The sequence below is a fragment of the Pholis gunnellus genome, assembly GCF_910591455.1.
Source record: "Pholis gunnellus genome assembly, chromosome: 10".
NCBI lineage: Eukaryota > Metazoa > Chordata > Actinopteri > Perciformes > Pholidae > Pholis > Pholis gunnellus.
This window is the reverse complement of record NC_136537.1, coordinates 16575334-16596816: the sequence shown is the minus strand read 5'-3', so window position 1 is coordinate 16596816 and position 21483 is coordinate 16575334. Positions and strand designations below refer to the sequence as shown.

Here is a 21483-nt window from a genome sequence, read left to right as displayed (position 1 = left end):
TCCCTCGTGCTCCCTTTTGCGGTTTTCTATGCCTTCGGTATACTGCTGACTGTACTAAAGTGGGCTGGATTGTTAAGTTGTTTGGCTGCCTTGTTCATGTCCTCACTTTCTTCAGCTTTGCTGTAATATAGATGCATACACAGTGGAGAATGGCTCCATTGTAAAAGAGAAAATGAAAATCTACCGCACCCTCGGGCCAACAAGTTTGGCCCATGCGTCGCACAGCTTTTAATGCACAACAATCACATTCAAACAGAACAAATATGAAAGGGTGTCATTGTGTACATGCTGATACACAGAGCCTTTCTCAACTCAAATCCTCGCTGCTGAGCCCACAGCTACTCTGAATACATGAGTACTCATTAACAGTAGAGGGTAAAGCGGAGAAAACCAATATGTAAATGTAGGTAAACCTCCTCTACAGTGACTCACGGTGCTTGAGGTTTTCTCGATGCGAGGCCACACACGGAGCAGTGGGAGAGCAGCAGTACACCGTCCTGATACGCAGCCACTCAGCTGATCCAGCTTAGCCTCTCAGCCATCTCATTACTGCACAGCATCTGCTTAGTGTGGCCAAATGCACACACTGACCCACAGACACACACTCTGACTCTCTCACACATACACACACACACACATCCTTAAGTCAGGCACAACCTGCTGACATAACCGTCGGTGTAACAAAGCACTATAAGACCGTTTGTTTATCTTCAAAACATTCTGCTTTATTAGAGAAAATCTTCAGGTTTTGAACATATAGTTTCAAAGAGGTACATTCAGCTTGGAGGTTTGGAGTGTTGAGGCTGGAGACCCAAAGGGCTGGAGGTGGCGAGGTGTTCCTGCCGCATTATGCAGGGCTGCTGAGGTGCCTGAAGATGTCCACCTCCAGCCCTCACAGACAGGGACAGCGTCCACAACCACAAAGCCTCTGGTGCTTCTTTTTTTTTTTTTTTTTTTTTTGGACGTTTTGATTTTATTACAAAAGTGGCTGGAAAAAGGTTGCATTGAAAATACAATCCATTCTTTTATACTTTTCATTTAAACAGGCAAAACGTTAGATTTCAAGATATTTTTAAGCTCTGAAAATAGCATCTCTGATGTCACTTAAAGGTTTTATAATGGTTTTTTTAACAAAGCAGGCAGCCCCTCTCAATGTGTTCTCTCCTCTTACATCTGGTGTCTCCGGCAAAGCGAAGTCTGGAGGAGACACGTCAGAGTAAAGAACAGCCTCCTTCATAATCCGGACATCAGAAAAACATGTTTTAGTAGAAAATGACATTGAAAGGCTGGTCAATTTTTCCATTTGTTAAAAACAAATGAACAATAATTTAATTCTTTTAATTTCCATTTGGCGTTATGACCAGATATGTATCAGATATGTCAGGCTACAGTCAGTGGAGTGAAATACAAGGTCAGTACTAGAAAGTACTGCACTGGCGTTATTGTTGGAGCAGGGATCAGTGGTGTAGTAAACATTATAAATCACCACACTGACACATGATTAGTAACAGGTACTCATCAGTTTACACCAAGAGTTGAGATCACCTGGTAACTGGACTGGCACAGAGTTTGACTCCGGGATACTGGGAGTGTGTTGTGGGGGCTGCCTGTCTTTGCATATATGACAAAGACTACTAAAAAGGGACTGGCACAGGCTCACATCAGGGCTGGAGTAACACACCAAGTCAACTAGCACATAGCTGACCAATCTTCACTATTAAAAAAAAAAAAAAAAAAGCTTTATGTAATAAAAGTAGAACATTTGTGAGTAAAAGTACACTTAACAATAAATATGTCAAATAGACAATACAGGCTTGTGGAAATAACAGAAAACAAGAATAGATTCAGAAAGAGTATTTTAAAGTGTTTGAAATCATGGCATGTTTAAATGGAATGTGTGAAGCACACAAGAAGTTAAAGGAAAGAACACACGGTCCACTCTGTCGTCCTGTCGGTCAGGACATTCGACCAAAAACAGAAGGAGTGAGACGGAGCCTGGAGTGGTATGAACTATGTCGACTCTGCAGGTCTGGAGTTGATTTTCTTTACACTCCAACTTCAGCCTTGCCTGAGACAAATTATGCAAACTAGATAATGGTTAATGAACATGAATACCTCATTTAGGCTTTAGTGCATGTACGCATTAATGTGTACAACGTGTTATTTTGTGCGCATGTGTTGTTCTCGTCTATCCGATATGTGCATGTGGGCTCGCTCAGGCATATATTCATGTGCCTTAGTGACCATCTAAGCAATGAGGAAACCAGCGTTCTAAATAGTGCAGGAAATGTCTCGGCGAACTACATCAATGAGGTTTAAGTAATCTCATGACACGCGGGCGTTTCTGGCTTTTCTCATCCAGCATGCACTTACACTAACTCACACACACACTTGTCACTTTCAGGTCACACTAATGTGGACAGAATCTGATCTCATTACGTTCATCTTTTTGGCTTTGAGCGGATGCGCTCATACATCTCTAAGCTAAATATACACATTACAGCACATATATTAATATTCTCATCTTAAATTGACTTTTAAATTATCTCTGAGGTTGGAAGATTTAGGTCTCGCTCCGAGCAATGTCTTATTGCTTAACATCTCTAATCTATCTCTCAATCCTGCATACACACACACACACACACACACACACACACACACACACACTTTGGATTGAGTGGAAAATATGGCCTCCATTAGCTCCTCTAATATCTTAGTATTCAAAGGAGAATGCAGATTTATCATTGGAAACAAACAATCATATAATCCTCTATAAACCACAAAACGTTTTTTTCTTAGAATAACTTAGACTTGTGCATGAAAGCAAGAACTGAAACATAACCATTTAAAGAGTAACCGTTGAAAAGCATAATAAGTATAAAGTAGAATAACCGTTCAAGGTGTAACCATGGAGAGAATGAAAATCATAATAAAAAAAAAACACGACTTTGCAGAACACAGTGATTGAACATAAGTGGAGTGAAGAGTTCTTTTGAGCCTTCTTTCATGCAGGTGAACCATTCTTAGAGTGGATAGTATTACAACTGCTTGTTAAAACACAGCAGTTGGATAGAGCTACTGACAAGGCAGCCGTGTATGCATTCATTTGTAAGCTAGTATTTAAAAAAAAAAAAAAAAAAAAAGAAGAAGTAAAAGAAAGAAAAATCATGCCTGTCATCTGAGTAGATATTTAAAAAAATAATGCAGGGCACTGCTCTGCAGGCATGCGTTGGGGTGGGGGGGGGGGGGGGGGGGGGGGGTGTAGGAGCTGTTGGGAATTTGGCAGAGAAAGACGAGGAGACGCAAGTCAGAAGACTGCTAAACTCCTTTTTATCCTCCTCCCCCCAGTCAGCACATCGCTCTTTTTCTTCTTATTTTTTTCCTCCTCCTCCTCTTCTCCTCTTTTAAGACCAGGCATGATGGCAGTCAGCTCTGACCTGAATGGTATGGGACACAGTCCTTGCTGCCTTTCACTCGTGCTCCTTCAGGTGCTTATAGGACAGTGGTGTGACAGCTGCAGTCTGGAAAAGCACAAGCAGACTGATTTTAATTCAATGTTTTCATTTTGAGCTTGTGCCAACACGAGGAAGAGGACGAGACACCTTGAAAACACCAAAAAATTGTCAATCGAGACAATATGTTAGGATTGGCCACGTACCACAAAACACAAAACGACACCTTCCCCACCACCAGAGAAAAACAGAAATTAGTAAAGGAAATGCACCCGATCTCATTCAGGAACACTGAACAGACAGAGAAAATGTAAGTAGGGTTTGTCTCGCTGTAGTTTACCTGGCTGTTTGTAGGAGAACGTCCTCTGACAGCTATTGGGAGAATAGAAATGGAAGTTAAACTGTGAACAATGGCCTGATGCTATTGTTAAGCAACAGATACGAGTGACCCTGGTCAACAGTGATGGGAAGGTGTGACATACAGACCCACCTACAAGGGCTGACAAAAAACATGAAAACACTTAAAACATGAAAACACAATATCACGTACACAAAAAGGTGTCGATGCAATTCAGACCTCAGAACACCTCCGGTGCTCTTTATACTGTCAATCTACCCAAGTCTTCTGTATATTTGGGACTAAAAGTGTTTATTAAATCAATAAACCATGAAATTGTGAAATAAGCCAATACGTTTAAAAACTCAGCATGTTCTAAAACGTTATTTCATCCTGCCTCTTTTCAAAGTAACAGTTTTTCTGTTATTTTATTTAATTCCAGCAGTTCTTAATTTAGTTTTTTAAACCACATTCTCTTGCAGTGACTATTATTTCATAACGCCACTTTTGACCAAAGTCTAACAGGGCAGAACCTGGCATCTCTCTACTGTCATCTATTAAATAAAAGCAAAAAACATTTGACAAACATTAACATTTTAACATGAACTGCTGGAATAAATGAACTGAGTTTTAAAAATGTATATGATAGTTTGCAATTTCATATAGATCTCATATTTCTCCATATGTTATTTATTCCATAATGTCTTCATTAGTGTATTTATGTAATATTGTTTGTCCATATTTACCTTCTACGATCCATTCATTTCGACACCCCCTTTACGTAATGCAGTGTAATGCAGCACAATTGTCTGAGGTGAAGGCAACATCACATCATGCAGTGAGTTAAGCTCGGCACTCACAAATGCATGCTGTCCAGGAAAGTAAGCAGCCGGCGACAACCAACACAGGTTTGTACGTGCACACGGGACGAAACGACCACGGACAAACTTCAAGCGGTATAAACGGTACATGAATGTCAGACTGGGGAAGTTATAATCACAGACCAGTCTGCGGTTTCACACTGTCAAGACAGGAAAATCCAAGCAAACTGAAAGACACACCTCACACTCAGACACACCTTGTACAAAAATGAAATGGGACTGAAATTAAAAAGGAAATTGGGATTTTAAAAGCACATGCAGACGGTTATAATAGCAGGGCTTCCAAAGGGAGGCTGAAAGGAGCATGTTTTTAAGGTTTGCAACATTAGGCCTAGAGATGCATTCACTTGTTACATCTCAACTAAAACAATGTTGACACAAGACTTGAATCTGACATGGAAAAGGTGCATCTCTTCAGCCAGCCAATATCAGCTCATACAACACAGAGGAACACACTGGGTCTTGTTGAATGTGGCCTGTATGCCTTTGATTCTCTTGTTAAAACTCAGCGTTAGTGACCAGAAAAGCTGGAGAGGTTGTTTGGGGGGGGGGGGGGGGGGGGATCTAGTCTTTGATTGGCTTAAATGGCCTGGAGGTGGGCTGGTACCTGTTTAAATGACAGTATTGGACTCATCTGAAAAGGTTCTCATGAGCAGGGGCCTGGCTGAAGACCGGGGAGACTGGTGGCCCCCCACGTTCGACTGACCCGGCTTCTTCTAGAAGGGTGAGGCAAGAGACACCAATGACATCACTACGCTGACAAACACACACTTCGCTTCCGTCTCCACCTTCTGCTCTCTCTTGCACGCACACACACACACACACACACACAAACATATAGACACAGGGAACAAACATGTTCATACACAAAGACTTCAGCACTGGACAGGTGGACAATGAAAATCAGCCCAGATGCCTTTTTAGACACCTTTTCCTTGCAATCATATTTTCAGAAGCCGTGGCTCCATTTGAACTGCTCCATGTTAATACGAGGCTAATATCCTTTCACGTTTCTCAAAAGCATGTTCGTTATAACACGCAGACACAGACACATTACAGTGGCCCGCAGGCTTTGTGGTGAGGGTCCAGGATGAGGTTGTTGGCTTGAGCCTCATGCAAGTAAGTTTGGGTGCTTTGACGTGCTGCATTCACCTGACTTGACATGCAGAGGCAGCAGGCATTGGAGCAGCACAGGCAGCTGGGAGGAAACACTGACTGATACAACTGGACAGACAAGAATGGAAGACTGACTGCACGTTTGGACACCCGGTCCTACTCCACACTGCTTGGGCACACCGGCCCACCGACCAACATTCCTCCCAATTTGATAAGCGGACATATAAATAAATGCACTAAAGTCAAGATGTGGCCTTTAAGGACAGCATTCTTGATGTGATAACTCATTTGAACAGAGTGGGGACTGTAAAAAGTCTCAGAAAGCAACCGCGAGTTACTTTAGAGGGTCAGGAAGGAGTCAAACAGTGGGAGAGGAAGGACACAACAGGTAGGAAACAAGCAAGACTGGCGGGCACAGAAACTCTGCAGGAGGAGACTTAAGTATAAGAGCTGACAGAAAGAAAAAGAGACCTCAGTCACTCCACGAGAAGCTGTGAGTGCTAGCGGTCTGCGACAACATGAAGATAGTAGATGTCCCCGAGGAAGGAAGGCGATGTTTCATCTTTAGGGAGGCAAGTCAAGAGAGGAAGAGAGAAGAAAGAAGAGGTGAGACAGAGTAAGAAGAAAGTCTTTAGGTGCAAAAGCGAGGACAATAGTTAGGAAAACAGCGTTGGAAAGGTAGAAAACGGTAGAAATGTACTGGAGTACTGTAATAGTTACACTGTACCATGTTTAGCAACAACTGTCATTTTAATGTGTAGACGGCAAAATTCACAGCATGCCATGTCTTACAGCTATCAATACAAATATTAAATGTGTACATTTTTGATTGATTCTGCAATTTTAACATTTGATACATCCAAAAACAAACATTTTAAAAAACAAACACTGTATCAAGTATATATTGTACAAAACTGCAGTAAAACTGCCCTAAAATATGTGCAAAACATTTGGTTTGGTTTATTACTTCTCCCAAATAAAACTTGTCTAGACACAATTTAAAGTGCGGAACGCACGCGAAAGGACAGCGCATGCCTCCAAACATTTACAGCTTGGAAAACTCATTAGCCTCACGGGGAGCTAATTGAAACAACAAATTATCTCTGGGAAAGTTGTCTTCTGGAGGAAATGGGAGGAAAATCAAACTGTCCCTCTCAAATGAAGTCATGCCAAAAACGGCTAAGAACATTAAAACCTGATTTTAAAGATGCAGTGAAAAAACAACCCTGTGTCCCCGTTTTAATAGTTCCATTATCTTGTACCATGCCAAATACAGTATACGTATCATAAACAAAAATACATACATACATACTTTTCTCTTCCTGTAAAATGTTTAAATATTTTTGATGTCTCATCATACATTTTGGGGCGTATCCGTACATTCCCTCAATCAGATGCGATTTAATGTCGAGCTAATCCCATCTATCATATAAAAGGACACTTGACCATTAGCTCCAGTGTCATAGCTGCTAGCAGAGTGCCATCATGGATCAGAGGTGTGTGTTTAGCTGTCAGCTCGAAAAAGTTGTGGTGTAATTCTTTAATTTCTCCCTCATCCACAGCCTCCTGATTTAACAACACAGGCGAGGGAGTTGATGGTGGAGGCCAATAGTCCTCTACAGTGAAGCTTTGCTCCACATATACAAAGACATGTCCACTTGAACAATCCAAGAAAATTTAAAGGATTTGATTTATATCCATCTCGTAACTATACCCCCAACCATGTTAAAGATTGGCTCCATTACCGAAACCGTGGGGGAAATAATGGTTACAATGTGAAAAAGTGTTACTTTTGAGAGCCGTAAATCTAGGACAGAGAGAGAGAGGGAGAGAGAAGTAGAGTGCAAATGTGTGTGTGTCAGGCCAAGTGTGTGTGTCTCAGCGCTACCTGTCGAGCGTGGGGCCCACGAGGCTTGCGGAACACCACAAGCAGGATCTCTGGCAGTAGGCTGAGCAGGATGAGCAAGATGATGACCAGCCAGGCGGACACTGAGCTCAGCATGTTGGCGAACACAAAGTACAAACGTTGCTGCTTCAGGAAAGGCCTGCAGGGGAGAGAGAGAACACTTTAGGTTACACTGACTGAAAGAGCAACAGGGATTGAATAGAAAATGAAAAACAACAGGTCAGCTACATCGACTAAGTAGGTTATCTTATGCCGAGTTGATTCCTTACCATATTATTCCTCCCCAGAAGAAGCTGAAAAACACGTAGAAAAGCAGGGAGCCCCAGATTACAAAGTGGTTGATCCATGTCCAGTGCCGTGTGTCCAGAGCGAGCTAGAAGAGCAGAGAAAAGTCACTAAATGTGCATGTTTAATATCCCACACACTTTGCCAAAGTCCGTGTTCAGCGAGACAATACATCAACTTTAAACTCTCCTGTGAAACGGCTGTTCTAATGATAAACCCTTTCATAAAATAAATTAACAGGGGAGTGGCTTACCTTAAGTGTGACAGTGAAGACAAGGACAGTGAAGACAATTGTTCCATATGACCAGTTGCCAAAAACCTAGAGATAAATAAGGCAAATGAGCAAGTGTACTTAGGAGACAATGCTTAATCAAGTAATTTAATTACGGAGGTGAATTAAATCACACCTGGCCGTTATCCTGCAGTGCTGGGTTGCTGAACAAATATCGAACACCAAAGAAGAAGACCAAGCCGTGGAAGACTCCAAGCAAAGTCCAGTAGAGGAACGGTCTCCACCGTAACATGCCATTCTTAGCAATCTCTCTAAAGAAAGTCATGAAAAAGAAAGATGAACAATTGTAAAGTCCTTCTATTATAACATATAATTCAGTCTCTTTGTATATAATCAAATTTTTTCAAAAGGGAAACACTTTTAATGTTAAATGGAATTAAAGTCTTTGTTGCTTCCTCGCATAAATTAAGATGACTTGGAAAATGACTGTAGTGGATTACATAGAAGTCATATCTGGTCATGCCCAGTTAGTATAGACATCAAAAAGCTCATGTGGGACAGGGCCACCTATTTGTGTTAAAGAAGCAGAAATAGCTAACTAAAAAGTGAATCCCCTTTTCAAACGCTCTGTCGAAATTTAGCATTTCATTTAGCATATAAATATTGCTCCTCTTTAGTTAAAGGAAGCCACTTAACAAATGCAAGTAAGCGAAGGTTCCCAGGTTTACCTGTAGAGGGTCGCGTTGTCCAGCAGAACCTCAATGCAGATGTGCTGCTCCAGGAGACTGTAAGCCAGGATGGGCATAGAGGTGAAGCAGATGTTGTACATCGTCAGATAGGCCGCGTCATACAGGGGCTGGGGAGGATGGGAGCAGGAGGGGGGACGGGTTGATGAGGAGGGGGAGGAGGAAGGGGGAGGAGGAAGGGGGACGGGGCAACTGGGGGTTAATATCATGGAGAGGACCAAACTCGAACACACAATCATACTTTACCATACAGTGTGTCATATAAGCAAGCTTATATACATATTTCATGAACTTATGGAAGACTTATGTCAGGAGTCATGTGGCATGAGCGAGAATAAAATATTCACCCTCACAACTAGAAATATCAAAACATAAATCAGTAATCTAAAAATGACGATATCTATTAATGAATGCACTAACTGACATATATTTCTATGTTAGAAGCAGTTTTTATATGAACACAGTACCACCATGATTACCACGTATGTTGTACTGCGGTGGCAGAACATGACACATGTCTGTATCACATTATAACTATGTAGTCAGAGTCAGTAAACATATCAATCAGAGCTCAGACATCCCAGGGGGGAAGTGAGGAAGGAGCAATCTGAGGAAAGAGTCAGAAGGAGTCAAGGGATACCGCCTCCTTTCATGTTCAGAACATCTTTGAACCTCAAAGGGCCTCGGCACATACTCACTTGCTGGGAATAGCCACAGAAGAACTGGTACAAAAACTGAGGTAAGATGAAGCAAAGGTTCTGCAGGCGAACAGAGAAAGAGAAAAGTCTCACACATCAAATGCATTAATAAGTTCCCATGTGCTTATGATGTAGGTATAATAATTCAATACATTAACCCGAGTTGAACCTAGAAACTGTTTAACTATTTAAAGAGGATTGGTTGATCCTCAAATCAAGGGAAATACAGGCTTTGCTGAAACACAAAAGAAGGCTGAAGAACAACAGATATGAAGTCAATGTTCCTCCTACCTTGTAAAAGAAATACTGCACCAGGTGTGCAATGCGGACATAGTAGAGATGCCCATGAGCCAACAAAAGTTTCTTGAGGTGCTTGAGTTTGGGGATGGCATAATCGCTGTTCCTCACTGCCTGCCGACCCTCTTTACCCTTAATACCTGGAACACCAACAACACATGTCACACACTACCAGGCTTTTATCCCCACCGTCCCAAAATAAAAAAAAAACTGACCCGTAGTAAATGCTGATCTTTCCAATTACACTATGACTATTGTCCATAAATAATTCAGAAAACACCCTGAAAATGATTATTATATTTTAGTTTTTAGAGAGAGACAGAGAGAGGCAAAGAGACCAGAGCGTGGTTGGGATTTGTCCCCGTCTTTGTCTTTGTGTCTCCGTGTTACATTTCTGCGGTTAGGGGGCCGTGACACCAGAAAGCAGAAAATCAAACCACCGCTTCGGGACGCAATTCTAACTGCCTTACAGACATTCATGAGTTCATCTTCTCGCTGTGTGTGTACATCGGTCAGTGTGTGACAGAGTGCTTGCTCACTCTTGAATTGTGTAGGCTACTCTCACAGTTCTACATTGACAACTTCTTCAGAGATCGCCCAGTCGCAAAATGTTTTTGTTTTTTTTCGTTTTTTTTAAATCATCCTTCATCTTTTTTCCGTTCCTGGGATAACGGATGCCCTTAAGTTCGAGCCCTGCACACTACCTTCACCAAAAAGTTACCTTTCCCTCCATTTGGACAATAGTTGAGTGAGAGAGAGAATGAAACTTCTTACCAATGCCAACATGAGCTTCCAAAATCATGCTGACATCATTGGCCCCATCTCCAATGGAAAGAGTGATTGGGCTGCCTTTAGAATTCTTCACCATCTTAACGATCTAAAGATGGAGCGAGACAGAGGACCAAACTCTTTCAAAAACCTGAAACCGAGTGTTCACTGTGAAACCATTTTTTTTAAGTCTTTAATGAATACATATTTCCCACATTTTCACCCAATTGTTCTGACCTGTGCCTTTTGTAGAGGAGCCATGCGGCAGCAGAGCACAGATGTGCAGTTTTGACAAATCTGCAGGAACAGGTTCTTGTAGCTACTTGAGTTGGACTCAGAGGAGGCGTTGAGCACCATCGACAGAGTGGCTCCGTCTATGATAAAACCATAGTCCTGGTTTGCTGAAGACCAGGTCCTACAAAAGAGAACAAGGAAATCGATTCAAGTTGAATCATCCATAACATTCAGATTGGTTAAATAATCAACCTAATACAAGAACAAAGTATCATAAAATTACCTGGTGACGCCTGCCTTAATCGGTGGTACATCCTGAACAGCTTTCCTGTGGTATTCAAGCAAGAGCTCATGCAGTCGCTCCTCCCGCTTCCTCCCTCCATCCTCCAGAGTACGCACAGTGAGCTCCAACAGCTCTGTGCTTCTCTGGAACAATCTACAAGCATAGCAGGTGGACTTTGCCGTCTCCATCTTGTCCCCCGTTAGGACCCAAACTTTAATACCTGCACCCTGCAGAGCCTCCATGGTCTCTGCTGCCTCCTCTTGAAGTCTGGGGGATAAGAGGAAAAAGTAATGAGACTGAAGTGAAACTCGAAGAGTTAGTGTAATAAAACAAATGTCACCAAATGACACTACAGAAATATCACCAGTTAAACAAAACCATGGACATAAGGGTTCATTTCCCAGGAGTTCTAGTGCAATACAATATCGCAATGGGAGACCGCTTTATGACAAGGAAACCAAAGAAAACAGCTGTTTCACTGGTGCAAATGGAACTTAAATGAGGTTGAGATTGTCTTTGCTCAGACAGATGTTGGAAGGGACTTTGGGACATATTGGTAGCAACAATATGACTATTCTGACATCAACATAACCATGGTCTTATTTTATACTAAATGTACCAAATTCACATAAATCATTCACAAACGTTTAGGTTGGGGTAGCACTAAATAGAAACAAGTATATTTAAGGAGTTTGATATTCACCTCCTGTTCCTCCAATAATCTGAGATGACAATAATTACACCCTGATGTAAATTAATTTACTATTTCAGATGAAACGCATTGATGCAGGCTGATTGTGTTGGTTAATGAATTTTCTAAATTCAATAGTAGTCTTGGATTGTGGAAGAGAGCACCCAATTCCACCACAAGATGGTGGTGTGAGCTTACATAAAAAAAAGGGACTTTTGGCTGTCACCATTTCTCAGGTGAAATTAGAGAAGCCAATTCATAGCAGGTAAAACACTAGCAGGAATCTGGTGACATGTGGCAAAAGGCATGAGGAAGAAAAACGGTTCTGAAAGGCCACTACTGTAAAGTGTTGAGGTTGCATAAAAAGGGTATAAACATTATAAAAAGGAGGAATGTGTTCATTTCAGCAAAACACCAAAGAGGCAATTATAAAACAGTGAGTCAGAACAGGACATTTATGACACGTTTATTGCTGGCATCTGCCAACGTTTGCCCTCTCCTGTCAATTTCAGGTGTATTCTGTGAGATTAAGGGCCCCCTAAAATTCTTGGCGCTGATCTTTATTGAGAGAGAGAGGAGGGGGAAGGACAGCAGATGCAAGCAAGATAAACATTTGTCAACAGGTACATCTGTGAGAGCTGTCTGGTTATGTCGTGCGAGCACCCACCGATCTTCTACAGCAGTAGCTCCTATTAGACTCATGCCGGTCTCCACTTGGTTGTAAACGGCCATGAGCTTCTCCTCTCTGTCCTGCAGAGCCAGTCTAGCTTCCCTCAATCCTGCGTCTGCCTGGGCGTAGTCCTCTGCACTGAGATATTTGTAGGCCACACACAGTGTCCGGTAGCCCTCCTGAACAGTGACACACACACACACAGCACCCGGTGTTACAACAAGAAGAAAATCATCTGTCTTGACATCATTTTACTAATCAAATAAAACCTGTCTAACCCTAGAATCATACAGTATGTACTTTTAAGGATGACAGAAATTACTAGAATTTGAGAGGAAATTTGCTTAGGTCACCCACTGTCGCATTACGCTCCACATTCATGCGTATTCTTTCAACCTCCTCCTGTTTGACGCGAGGAAAGATGGAAGAGTCTGCTCCCTTACAGAAGAGCAATGTTTCACCTGGACATAAAAAACAACATACAGACACGCAAACACACAGCATGGTGAGGGCTGAGGGCCAACGTTACATCACGGTCAATGCAATAAACCTGACAGTAAATCTCAAGCTCACCTGATTTGGATCTGACAATTACACTCATTCGCCTTCTCACTGGGTCAAAGTTCAACACGTGAAGCAGTTCATACCTATCGGAGGTACAAAATGGAAATAAAAACTGAAGAGCAAAAAAATCAATAAAACTAAAAACGTTGTTTGTGAAATTACTGACTTACGTTTCAATATCATTGTTCCTGGTGAGAATTTTCATGTTTTTACTTTCCAGGCCCAGAAATGTGAAGCCATACCTGCAGATGGAGACAAATCATCTCAAATGAGCCTCTTGTGTACCCATGTCCTCTGTGAATTAATTGACTGCATACCATGCACGATTTTCAAAATCCATTCTGTGATATTCATATTCAAACCACACGCTTGCTCTTTGAACTATTGTTAAAACGTCAGTTCGTCTCATTGAGTCATAACAGCCCATCTCTTACCTCATGGCACCCTTGACCAGAGCAACCTCATCAGGCGAGGAGGCAATAAAGCCCCTCTGCTCCCGCGGTGGATGGAGCACCTCTCCATCCACCTGGTCCATCAGTCTGTCCCCCTCGCCTTGACCCTGCTCTGTAGACTCCTTCACCTGGACTGTGTGGCACAGACACAGGGCACGCAGAAACAGCTCCTCCTTCTCCTGATAACACCACATGAACAGGGCTTAGTACAGTAAAAGAAAGATGCGGTTTATTATAAGAAAATGTATGTATAAACAATCTTTAATTAACCATTTTAAATGTAACCCTTACACACATACGCAATATTCTCTATAATTATCAGTATGGATTCCTTAAGAAAAAACATTCAACTTATAACTTATCTCTACAAAATGCTCTTTTATTGCTTGCAGCTGTTCTACTAATTGCAGTTGTTGACTGTTTTTTTACATCCAAATGTCTCAAACCTGTGTATTTGCATTTAATGTAAGATATAAGAATACAGATTTACCTCATAGTTTAAGGTAGCTTTTGTTACCAGTTCACAATTCCATAATTACCCAACTAGACAGCCTGAGAATTGTTATCATAAAACATCTGGTGGTCAGTTCTCAATTTAGACAAATGGTTGTATTTTGTAAAGTCATCTTGTGGAAGTATCAGCGACTGTACTACCAGACTCCAGAGCAGCCTCTTTATGCATAATTCATCCTCCCTCCTACATATAAATTATAGTTGTTTGTGTGTGTAGGTATTTTCTAATGTAGCAAAATGGGATAAAAAAAGAAAAAGAAAACTCCATTTCGTTGCACTTGAACTTGGCTGGTGAAAACTCCTCCATAAAGTCTCGCTGTCTTAGCTGAAAGAACCAGCTTGAACTGTGTGACCTTGAGTGAAAATGTTCATTTAATGGATCGGTCTTTGTACAAAAAGAGAAATGCCCTGCTGTCAAAAATATTTAATATGGAATTAAAAGATCACTCTTAAAAACAGTTTTTACTGTAAATACGGCCATGACGCACGCCTCTCTACATTTTATCTTCTTCCGTTGTAACTACACTTCTACTGGTAATTGTATGTTTATATCTCACCTTTTGTATGTCCTGTGGGTGCTTTTTTTTAATATATAAAAGCCATTACAGCTTTGTACCACACCCTCACATGTACTTTATATTTATTTCATGAGATTTGCATTTATGTGTGCAAAACAAAATGTATTCATTTGCAGCCACAAATGGAGCCATATACAGTAGCTGGAGTTGAGATAAAGCCCTGGCTTTACAACCATTTGTGTTAATTGACTTCTTATCAACATGCTTGTTAATGTGCAACAGTCCGTAAAGTGTTATCAGGCGCTCATGTCAAGAGCAAACAGCCACATTGCTCCCCCTCCATGTTGAGTGCTTATGTTGACATGTCAAGGAGACTGCATGTGGCTGACCTATGAAGGGTCTGTCTGAGCAGCGAGCTGTGATGACCATATGTTGCTGCATGTGTGACTTTTACAACAGACGGAGGGACACCACAACACCCACCCTGCCAGCTTTCTCCTGCACTTTGTTCATAGGTCCATCTGTGACACAGAATCCGTCCAACTCGGAGCTCGCGTCCCGGTACTTGTACTGGAAGCCGTCGATGCAGCACTCTATGAACTCCATGTTGTTCTGAGTGAGAGTGCCCGTCTTGTCTGTGAAGACATACTCCACCTGCAGGCAATGTGATAAGAATACATGACAGGCTCTTCCAAACCAATAAAGATTCACTTTCCCATTTAACAGGTTCCAAAAATAAGATTAGACAATCACTCTCAGACGGAATTACACTGCATGAATCAGTTTAACGAAGCATCACCTTTAATTGAAGTAATCATCTGGCAAACCAAGTGTGACTGATCTATGGCAGCACTGTTTGAGTTAGAGGTGCCATAAAAACAAGAGAACGGCCAGTCTGGTGTTATTATAAGCAATTCCTATTTTACAATTGCATTGTACCAATCAGCATTGTACCACGTTTTGATGGACTCGACCATATCTTGGTCTTCAAGTATTAAAATGGAAAAGAAAATTACATATTTTTGTAACTCTGGATGTGAACGATAAGCAGGATGACGTAGAAGCCTTTTTTTTCCATTTTGTAGCATTACATGCTGCCTATGAATGTATGAGATTTGAGTGGTTTACGTGCAAAATAAATGGTGAATTTGCGGAAATTAATTCCTCAACGACATACATTTCTGACATTTGATCGTTGTTTCATTTATTTTGACCTATCCGTCTGCCTCACCTGTCCCAGCTCCTCGTTGAGGTCTGAAGTGTTGACCAGGGCTCCCTCCTTGATTTCCGGATCAAAGAAGTCTTTGTCCCATGTGATGAAAAAGGATCCCAAAAACTTTTGCATCTCAACCGTCACATACATGGATACCGGAATGATGAAGTTGAAGAGCACCATGAAGGACAGGAAGTCTGTGAACATCTTTAGGTACTGTTGGGGGAAAAAAATGAGAACACAGGCACATATTTAAATGTACATCTTAACTTGACTACATCGTGCATAACATACATCATCGTGTGTTTAAATTGCACTGGAACATCCAATATAACAACAAATATGAAGACATGTTGGAAATCACAATGTTCATAGTTCATCGAGGGCTAGGGAAGAAGGTTATCCGCCAATAAAATGGACCCTGTCACAATGTAGGTCTGCAGTGGCCATTTCGTTGAGAGTGGTTTAGGGCTTGTAAAACACTAATACAATGAAACTGTGACCTCTCAAGTTACAACGAGAAGCTTTCACAGGGTAAGCATTTACCACATTAACACAGCCCTTCTAGGTACAGCAACATTTGCAATAAACACAATACAGAGTACTGGTGCTATTCTTCTCCCAGTGGTAATTTGTGTAGGTCTTGGTTTGAACTGTTGTGGTGCCTGACAGGACTCTTAACTCACAGTTCATTGCTGCGACAACAAGGACGGGCAGGTTTGCTCAAATAAGCACTCACCAGATTGGTGTCCTTCTCTCTCTGGGTTTTCTCGTTGTACCAAGGCTCATCCTGTCCGGGCTTGTTCTGCCACACATACTTAAGTGTAGTGCACACTAGGGCCTTGCTCACCAATATGCAAAGGTAAACCAGAAGGAAGGCATTGATAGACCTGAAGAAATAAATCAAGTGAATGAGTATCAAATGTATGTCACGTATTGGTTTACTTGTTCACGTCATTTCCTCTAAACTTACTTCTCCACAGCAGAGCGTTTCTGAGACTTGCCCTGGTAGTTGAGAGCCATCTTTGTCTCCATGCCAGTGTAAATTGCCACACCTTGAGAAATGAGAGGGAGAAGGAGGATTGGCTTTCTAGCTAACTTCGCTAAATTATTGCAATTAAGTCAATATCATTTCACTCACCGCAGATTTTCTGAGTGTTCTTTAAAGTTGCCCCTTTCAGCAGGAGGTTTTCTGGGCCCAAAGACCTGCACAATCACATCAGTAGATCAAACGGTTACAGAAGCTGTGCAATCCACACACTCCTCTATTCTCTAAATGGAAACCTGACAGGCAAGCTGGCCTCCACTCTAAAATACGCAGTGACAATACACAGTAGGACTGCAGTCTGGGCTTACACCACTTCCAGTGTTCTTGAGAAAGACATTGGCTTTTGTTTATATGGTCATTACAAAGCAGTCAGTGATAAATGCCTGTGGGAGTGCTTTGGAAGCAGTGGCTGAAGGCATGCCAGCCTGTTTTAATTTTTCATGTTTGTCTGCAATGAAGAATCAATGGAATAATGATTTGTTGGCGATACAAAAGGAAACAAATGAGTGCTTAAGCAACTGTGTTTTGATTTTGCTCTCACTTAAAGTGGGATGAGGTTGTTGTGCATGAGTTGTCTCACCTCGCTGCCGACTCCTGATCGTGTTTGTCGATGTTCATAATGCCAACAAACCTGGAACAAAATGACATACGGACTTTGTTTTTGTTGCTTCTATTATTCAATCTGTTAATACCAGAGCATATTTGAACTTAAGGTATCCAAATGTATGCAGAGTTCATTTACTTCAGAAAACTAAGTACTCAGGTGCAGAGGTTTAGGAGCCAGCTAATTAGTGGTGGTTAGCCAGCAGCATGCTGTCAGTTTTATTGACTATGAATAGCAAGCGTTTGGCACCATGGCTTACTCAGCCCTAGCACGTCTCAAACACCACTCTGACGTCTGGCTAAATGACAATATTCAGTCCCCTTGCCCCAAGGGGGAGCCAAAGGCTGTCTGTTGACTCAGCTGAGAGTCCTACAAGAGAATAAGAATCACCTCTACGCCGGGCAGACCACAGGTTACTGGAGACACCAGGCCCACTACTGCCGTTCCTAATGTGATGCGCACACCAAGGCTTGCCAAAACCTCTCCACTTAAAAATCTACATGTTAAATATTAGAGCCATTTAGGACATTTTCCACTGGCATTGAGTGAAGCCATTGCCCAACGAACATAAGCAACACATGCTTGTGGTGTGAATCTGTTGGGGCCACATGATGAGTTCCTACTTGTAAAGGTCAGGCTGTGGCTGTTCACACTCGATGGTGGCGCTGAGAGTTTCCAGATCCTTCTCTGTGTCTGGCACTGTGTAATGTGTCTGGATGAGTGGAAGAGGCAGAGAGAGAGAGAGAGAGAGAGAGAGAGAAAGAGAGGCGTGAGCATCGACTGGCTCAGGTCAAGTTATCATGTTTGCCCTCCCCTACCCCTCACACGCAGACAAGGAAAATAGGATGCTTTGCTATACGCACTTTCCATCGCCTAATAAGCGAAACACATTTGTAAAAACATAAAGTATAACTATAGCTAATATAACTTAATGGCGCGGCCCGTCTTACTTTATGGTTGGACTCTCCATCCAGACTCGCTGTGGTAACGAAACATGTGTCGTCATCTCGGCTAGACTGCAGCAGTATCAAATCACAGGGAAAGGTCTCGTCTTCCTTCACCTCCACAACATCTCCAACCTGATCAAAGGAAAACAACCAACAAAGACTTTTCACAGGTTGCTTTCTCCTTCTTCGTAGGCCCCGGATCAGTAGGATTTGGCACAGGATGAGTGACAGAAGTTTAAACAATCACAGCTTTACCAGCAGGGAGCAGAAGGACTCCAAAATAAACATACATCGCCGCCAATTTGCTTTCAACTCGCTGTGGCTAATTTGTTTTAACTTAAAGATATAGCATAAACAGAGCAACATGAGCATCCGTGAGTCTGACCACTGATCAGTATTCACTCTCCTTTTGGCTTGCTAAATGTTTATTTTAGCTGTTGTCCGTTTCACACTAGGAGGTAGCCTACATAGAACTTGTGTGAGCTCCTGTGCGGGAAACAGCTGTACAAAAGCAAACATACAAAGCAACAATGTCTTGGTTTTGACAGCTGGATGTAGATTCCCAGTGGTGTCGGCAGCACTAGCAGGCCTGTAACATAACCAGGAGTCATATGTAAATGCATGTGTATATATACACATACATAAATATGTATACATGGTGTTAATGAATGTTTAAGCTTTGTAAACAGTGTTGCAGAGCAACAGATAAGAATACATTGGAGAACTAACCTGCACACAACACCCTGGATAAATGAATTACCATCACACCCATGTTTGAACATCTAATCAGTTGAGCATGCAGAGCTTTTTCCTCCCCTGTGCTTGTATTCCAAACACAGTCATGACAAGCTGCCAGCAGCTTCTTACTGGCCATGTGTCTCTAAGGAAATGTTTATTCCAGTGGATGTGGCTGCTGAAAGGTACCTTGATCTTCTCGCTCTCCTTCGGTATCCTCAGGCCTTTCTCTAGCACCGTCACTGGGAACTTATTCACCTCATTGTCAGCCTTGTGTCGCAGCCAGTCCTCGTAGCCCTACGCAAACATATCAAAATCAGAATTGAGTTATTTGCTTGATAAAACTAAAAGTACAAACTTTTGTCTCCGAGGGACAGGACACTGACATCGGCATATACTCTCACACAATAAAGGTTTGACAGGACCTCTCACCAAGAGAAGAGGACAAGACAAAGAAATGTCTGCGCATACAATATGATCTTTACATTTAGCATTTCATCATTATCTGCGGCAGAAGAATGGGGTAGCGATTGTCCAGCAGTGCATTGGAACAGTATGCCGTGAAATAATACTGACACGGATGCAAAAATGATTCCTGGGGCTGCAGAAGCTTAAGGCAACAAAGCCTAGTGTAGATTTCAAGTACTGTAACGACCACCTCAAAAGACAGTCAAGTTTTTAACCTTGTTAGCACGTCCATATAGTGTCATATCAGACATATGAGCAAAATAAGCAGTCAACGCCGTTGCTTATCGGTATTTTATAAGGGACCATAATTTCCAGGCCCACAGAGGAGGTGACATGCATTGAAACACACACATTGGACTATATTACTGATGCAGCAGTCAGTGGAAGTGGGTGACGGTGACCAATATTGTTTGGCTCGTTTAAAGTACAAGCTTATACAAAACGGATACAATTCAGGATTCTTTAAATAACTATATTACATCAGACTCAAAGAAAGTTAGCTTTAGGGGTTTACTCAATGCCAGCAGAAGAACTTTAAGATAGCGATAGAGAGATGGTGCAAAGATGCAGAGGGTAGAGAGGGAAACCAGAGTGTGTGCCAAGGCGGAGCTCGAGCCAGAAAGCAAAATTACCAGGAAAGGTGATAGGAGGAGAGAGAAAGTCTGGATGAGTGATGCAGAGAAACGATGCCAGGTGGATGAAAGGGGAAGCATTCCACGGATGGTCAGTTGAACTGTACAGTTCACCTACGCCTGACTAATAGAGTCGGGCGGACCGCCTTGCTGTCCCACTTCAAAGCCTGGCTGAAGGCAGTCCAGCGCTATCAGTGAGTCCCATGTATTTTCGTAAGGAAGCACACCCACTATTGTGCGTTTCAAAGCCCCAGGAGTCGACCAACGTGAGAACAATACATCTAAAGCTGGGACATGGAAGCAACAGAGTGGAAGAAATAGACCCTGCCCTTGATAATTTCTATCTATGTAATACAGCGAGTCTCTCTCTCTCACTCACTCACTCATCAGAATTCATCAGCGGAGCACATTAATACGAAACCCAAGAAAGCATTAGTCACGTACTTTATACAGAAATCAGAGCAGGGAGTTATGAAGGCAGGGGGACTCATGTTATATAGAGAGAGGAAAGGTATAATGCACTGAGGAGCATTATGAGCAGATGACAATAGACATCACAATAAATTGTCTATGAACAACACATATCGGCATCATTAGGCAGTGTCTTACCTGCTTGATAGCGGTTACTGTAATCACAAAAAATAAGGGTAGGCCACTGGTGACTGGGCTGGTGGGGGTGTCCACTATCACCTATTGGGGGGGGGGAAAATGATTTCACTTCAGAGAAATGTAACGTTAACACTTCACAATAAACATATGGCGTTCAAACTGAAAAGCGCTGCATTAAATGCTAGACATGACTACAAAGTGTCACTGCAGCGTTGTGCGTTTGTGGTTACGGAGGGAGGAGTGCGTGGCGATGGTGGAGAGAGGAAGGGGCAAGCCCTCTAAATGCAGGGTGTAGTCTGCTTCTGTGACGCAATTCTACTATTCCCTAAAATGTGCTCGTCGGTAGGAAACAAGGGAGACATTTACACTCCGGAATGGATCGAGCGAGGTTCTGGACCAAAGAATTTTTAATCAAGTGGGCCAGGGGCAGAGTGCTCAATCTGCAGGCATGCCAGCACTTCTGTGTCTCTGCCAAGGCATGAGAGAGGGCCAACTCAAAGCTTTGGATTCACCTTACCTGCCCGAGCTGTGCGTGAGGGAATCTAACAGTAACGTTCCATTGTTGCGTGTCACGTAATATAAGT

The 21483-nt window shown here is 42.2% G+C and overlaps 1 protein-coding gene across 2 annotated transcripts in view; it reads right to left on the bottom strand.

The window, feature by feature from the left end:
• Positions 1-872: 872 nt before the first annotated feature.
• The window catches only part of atp11c (ATPase phospholipid transporting 11C (ATP11C blood group)), a 39803-nt gene continuing 19192 nt past the window's right edge, over positions 873-21483 (bottom strand). The window contains exons 4-31 of one of the 2 annotated variants that reach the window (XM_079167011.1): positions 20900-20980; positions 19380-19487; positions 18459-18587; positions 18132-18220; positions 17485-17535; positions 16998-17062; positions 16830-16911; positions 16596-16746; positions 15875-16072; positions 15127-15297; positions 13595-13791; positions 13331-13402; positions 13170-13243; positions 12954-13057; positions 12594-12775; positions 11236-11502; positions 10956-11133; positions 10725-10827; positions 9945-10090; positions 9654-9713; positions 8938-9065; positions 8385-8520; positions 8231-8296; positions 7962-8065; positions 7675-7831; positions 5278-5386; positions 3793-3824; positions 873-3521 (exon numbers count right to left, since the gene is read on the bottom strand). In XM_079167011.1, coding sequence (XP_079023137.1) covers positions 5282-5386; positions 7675-7831; positions 7962-8065; positions 8231-8296; positions 8385-8520; positions 8938-9065; positions 9654-9713; positions 9945-10090; positions 10725-10827; positions 10956-11133; positions 11236-11502; positions 12594-12775; positions 12954-13057; positions 13170-13243; positions 13331-13402; positions 13595-13791; positions 15127-15297; positions 15875-16072; positions 16596-16746; positions 16830-16911; positions 16998-17062; positions 17485-17535; positions 18132-18220; positions 18459-18587; positions 19380-19487; positions 20900-20980 — 3204 coding nt within the window. In that variant the 3' untranslated portion in view covers positions 873-3521; positions 3793-3824; positions 5278-5281. The remainder of the gene's footprint in view (positions 3522-3792; positions 3825-5277; positions 5387-7674; positions 7832-7961; positions 8066-8230; positions 8297-8384; positions 8521-8937; positions 9066-9653; positions 9714-9944; positions 10091-10724; positions 10828-10955; positions 11134-11235; positions 11503-12593; positions 12776-12953; positions 13058-13169; positions 13244-13330; positions 13403-13594; positions 13792-15126; positions 15298-15874; positions 16073-16595; positions 16747-16829; positions 16912-16997; positions 17063-17484; positions 17536-18131; positions 18221-18458; positions 18588-19379; positions 19488-20899; positions 20981-21483) is intronic. The other variant, XM_079167012.1, reaches the window with a different exon arrangement.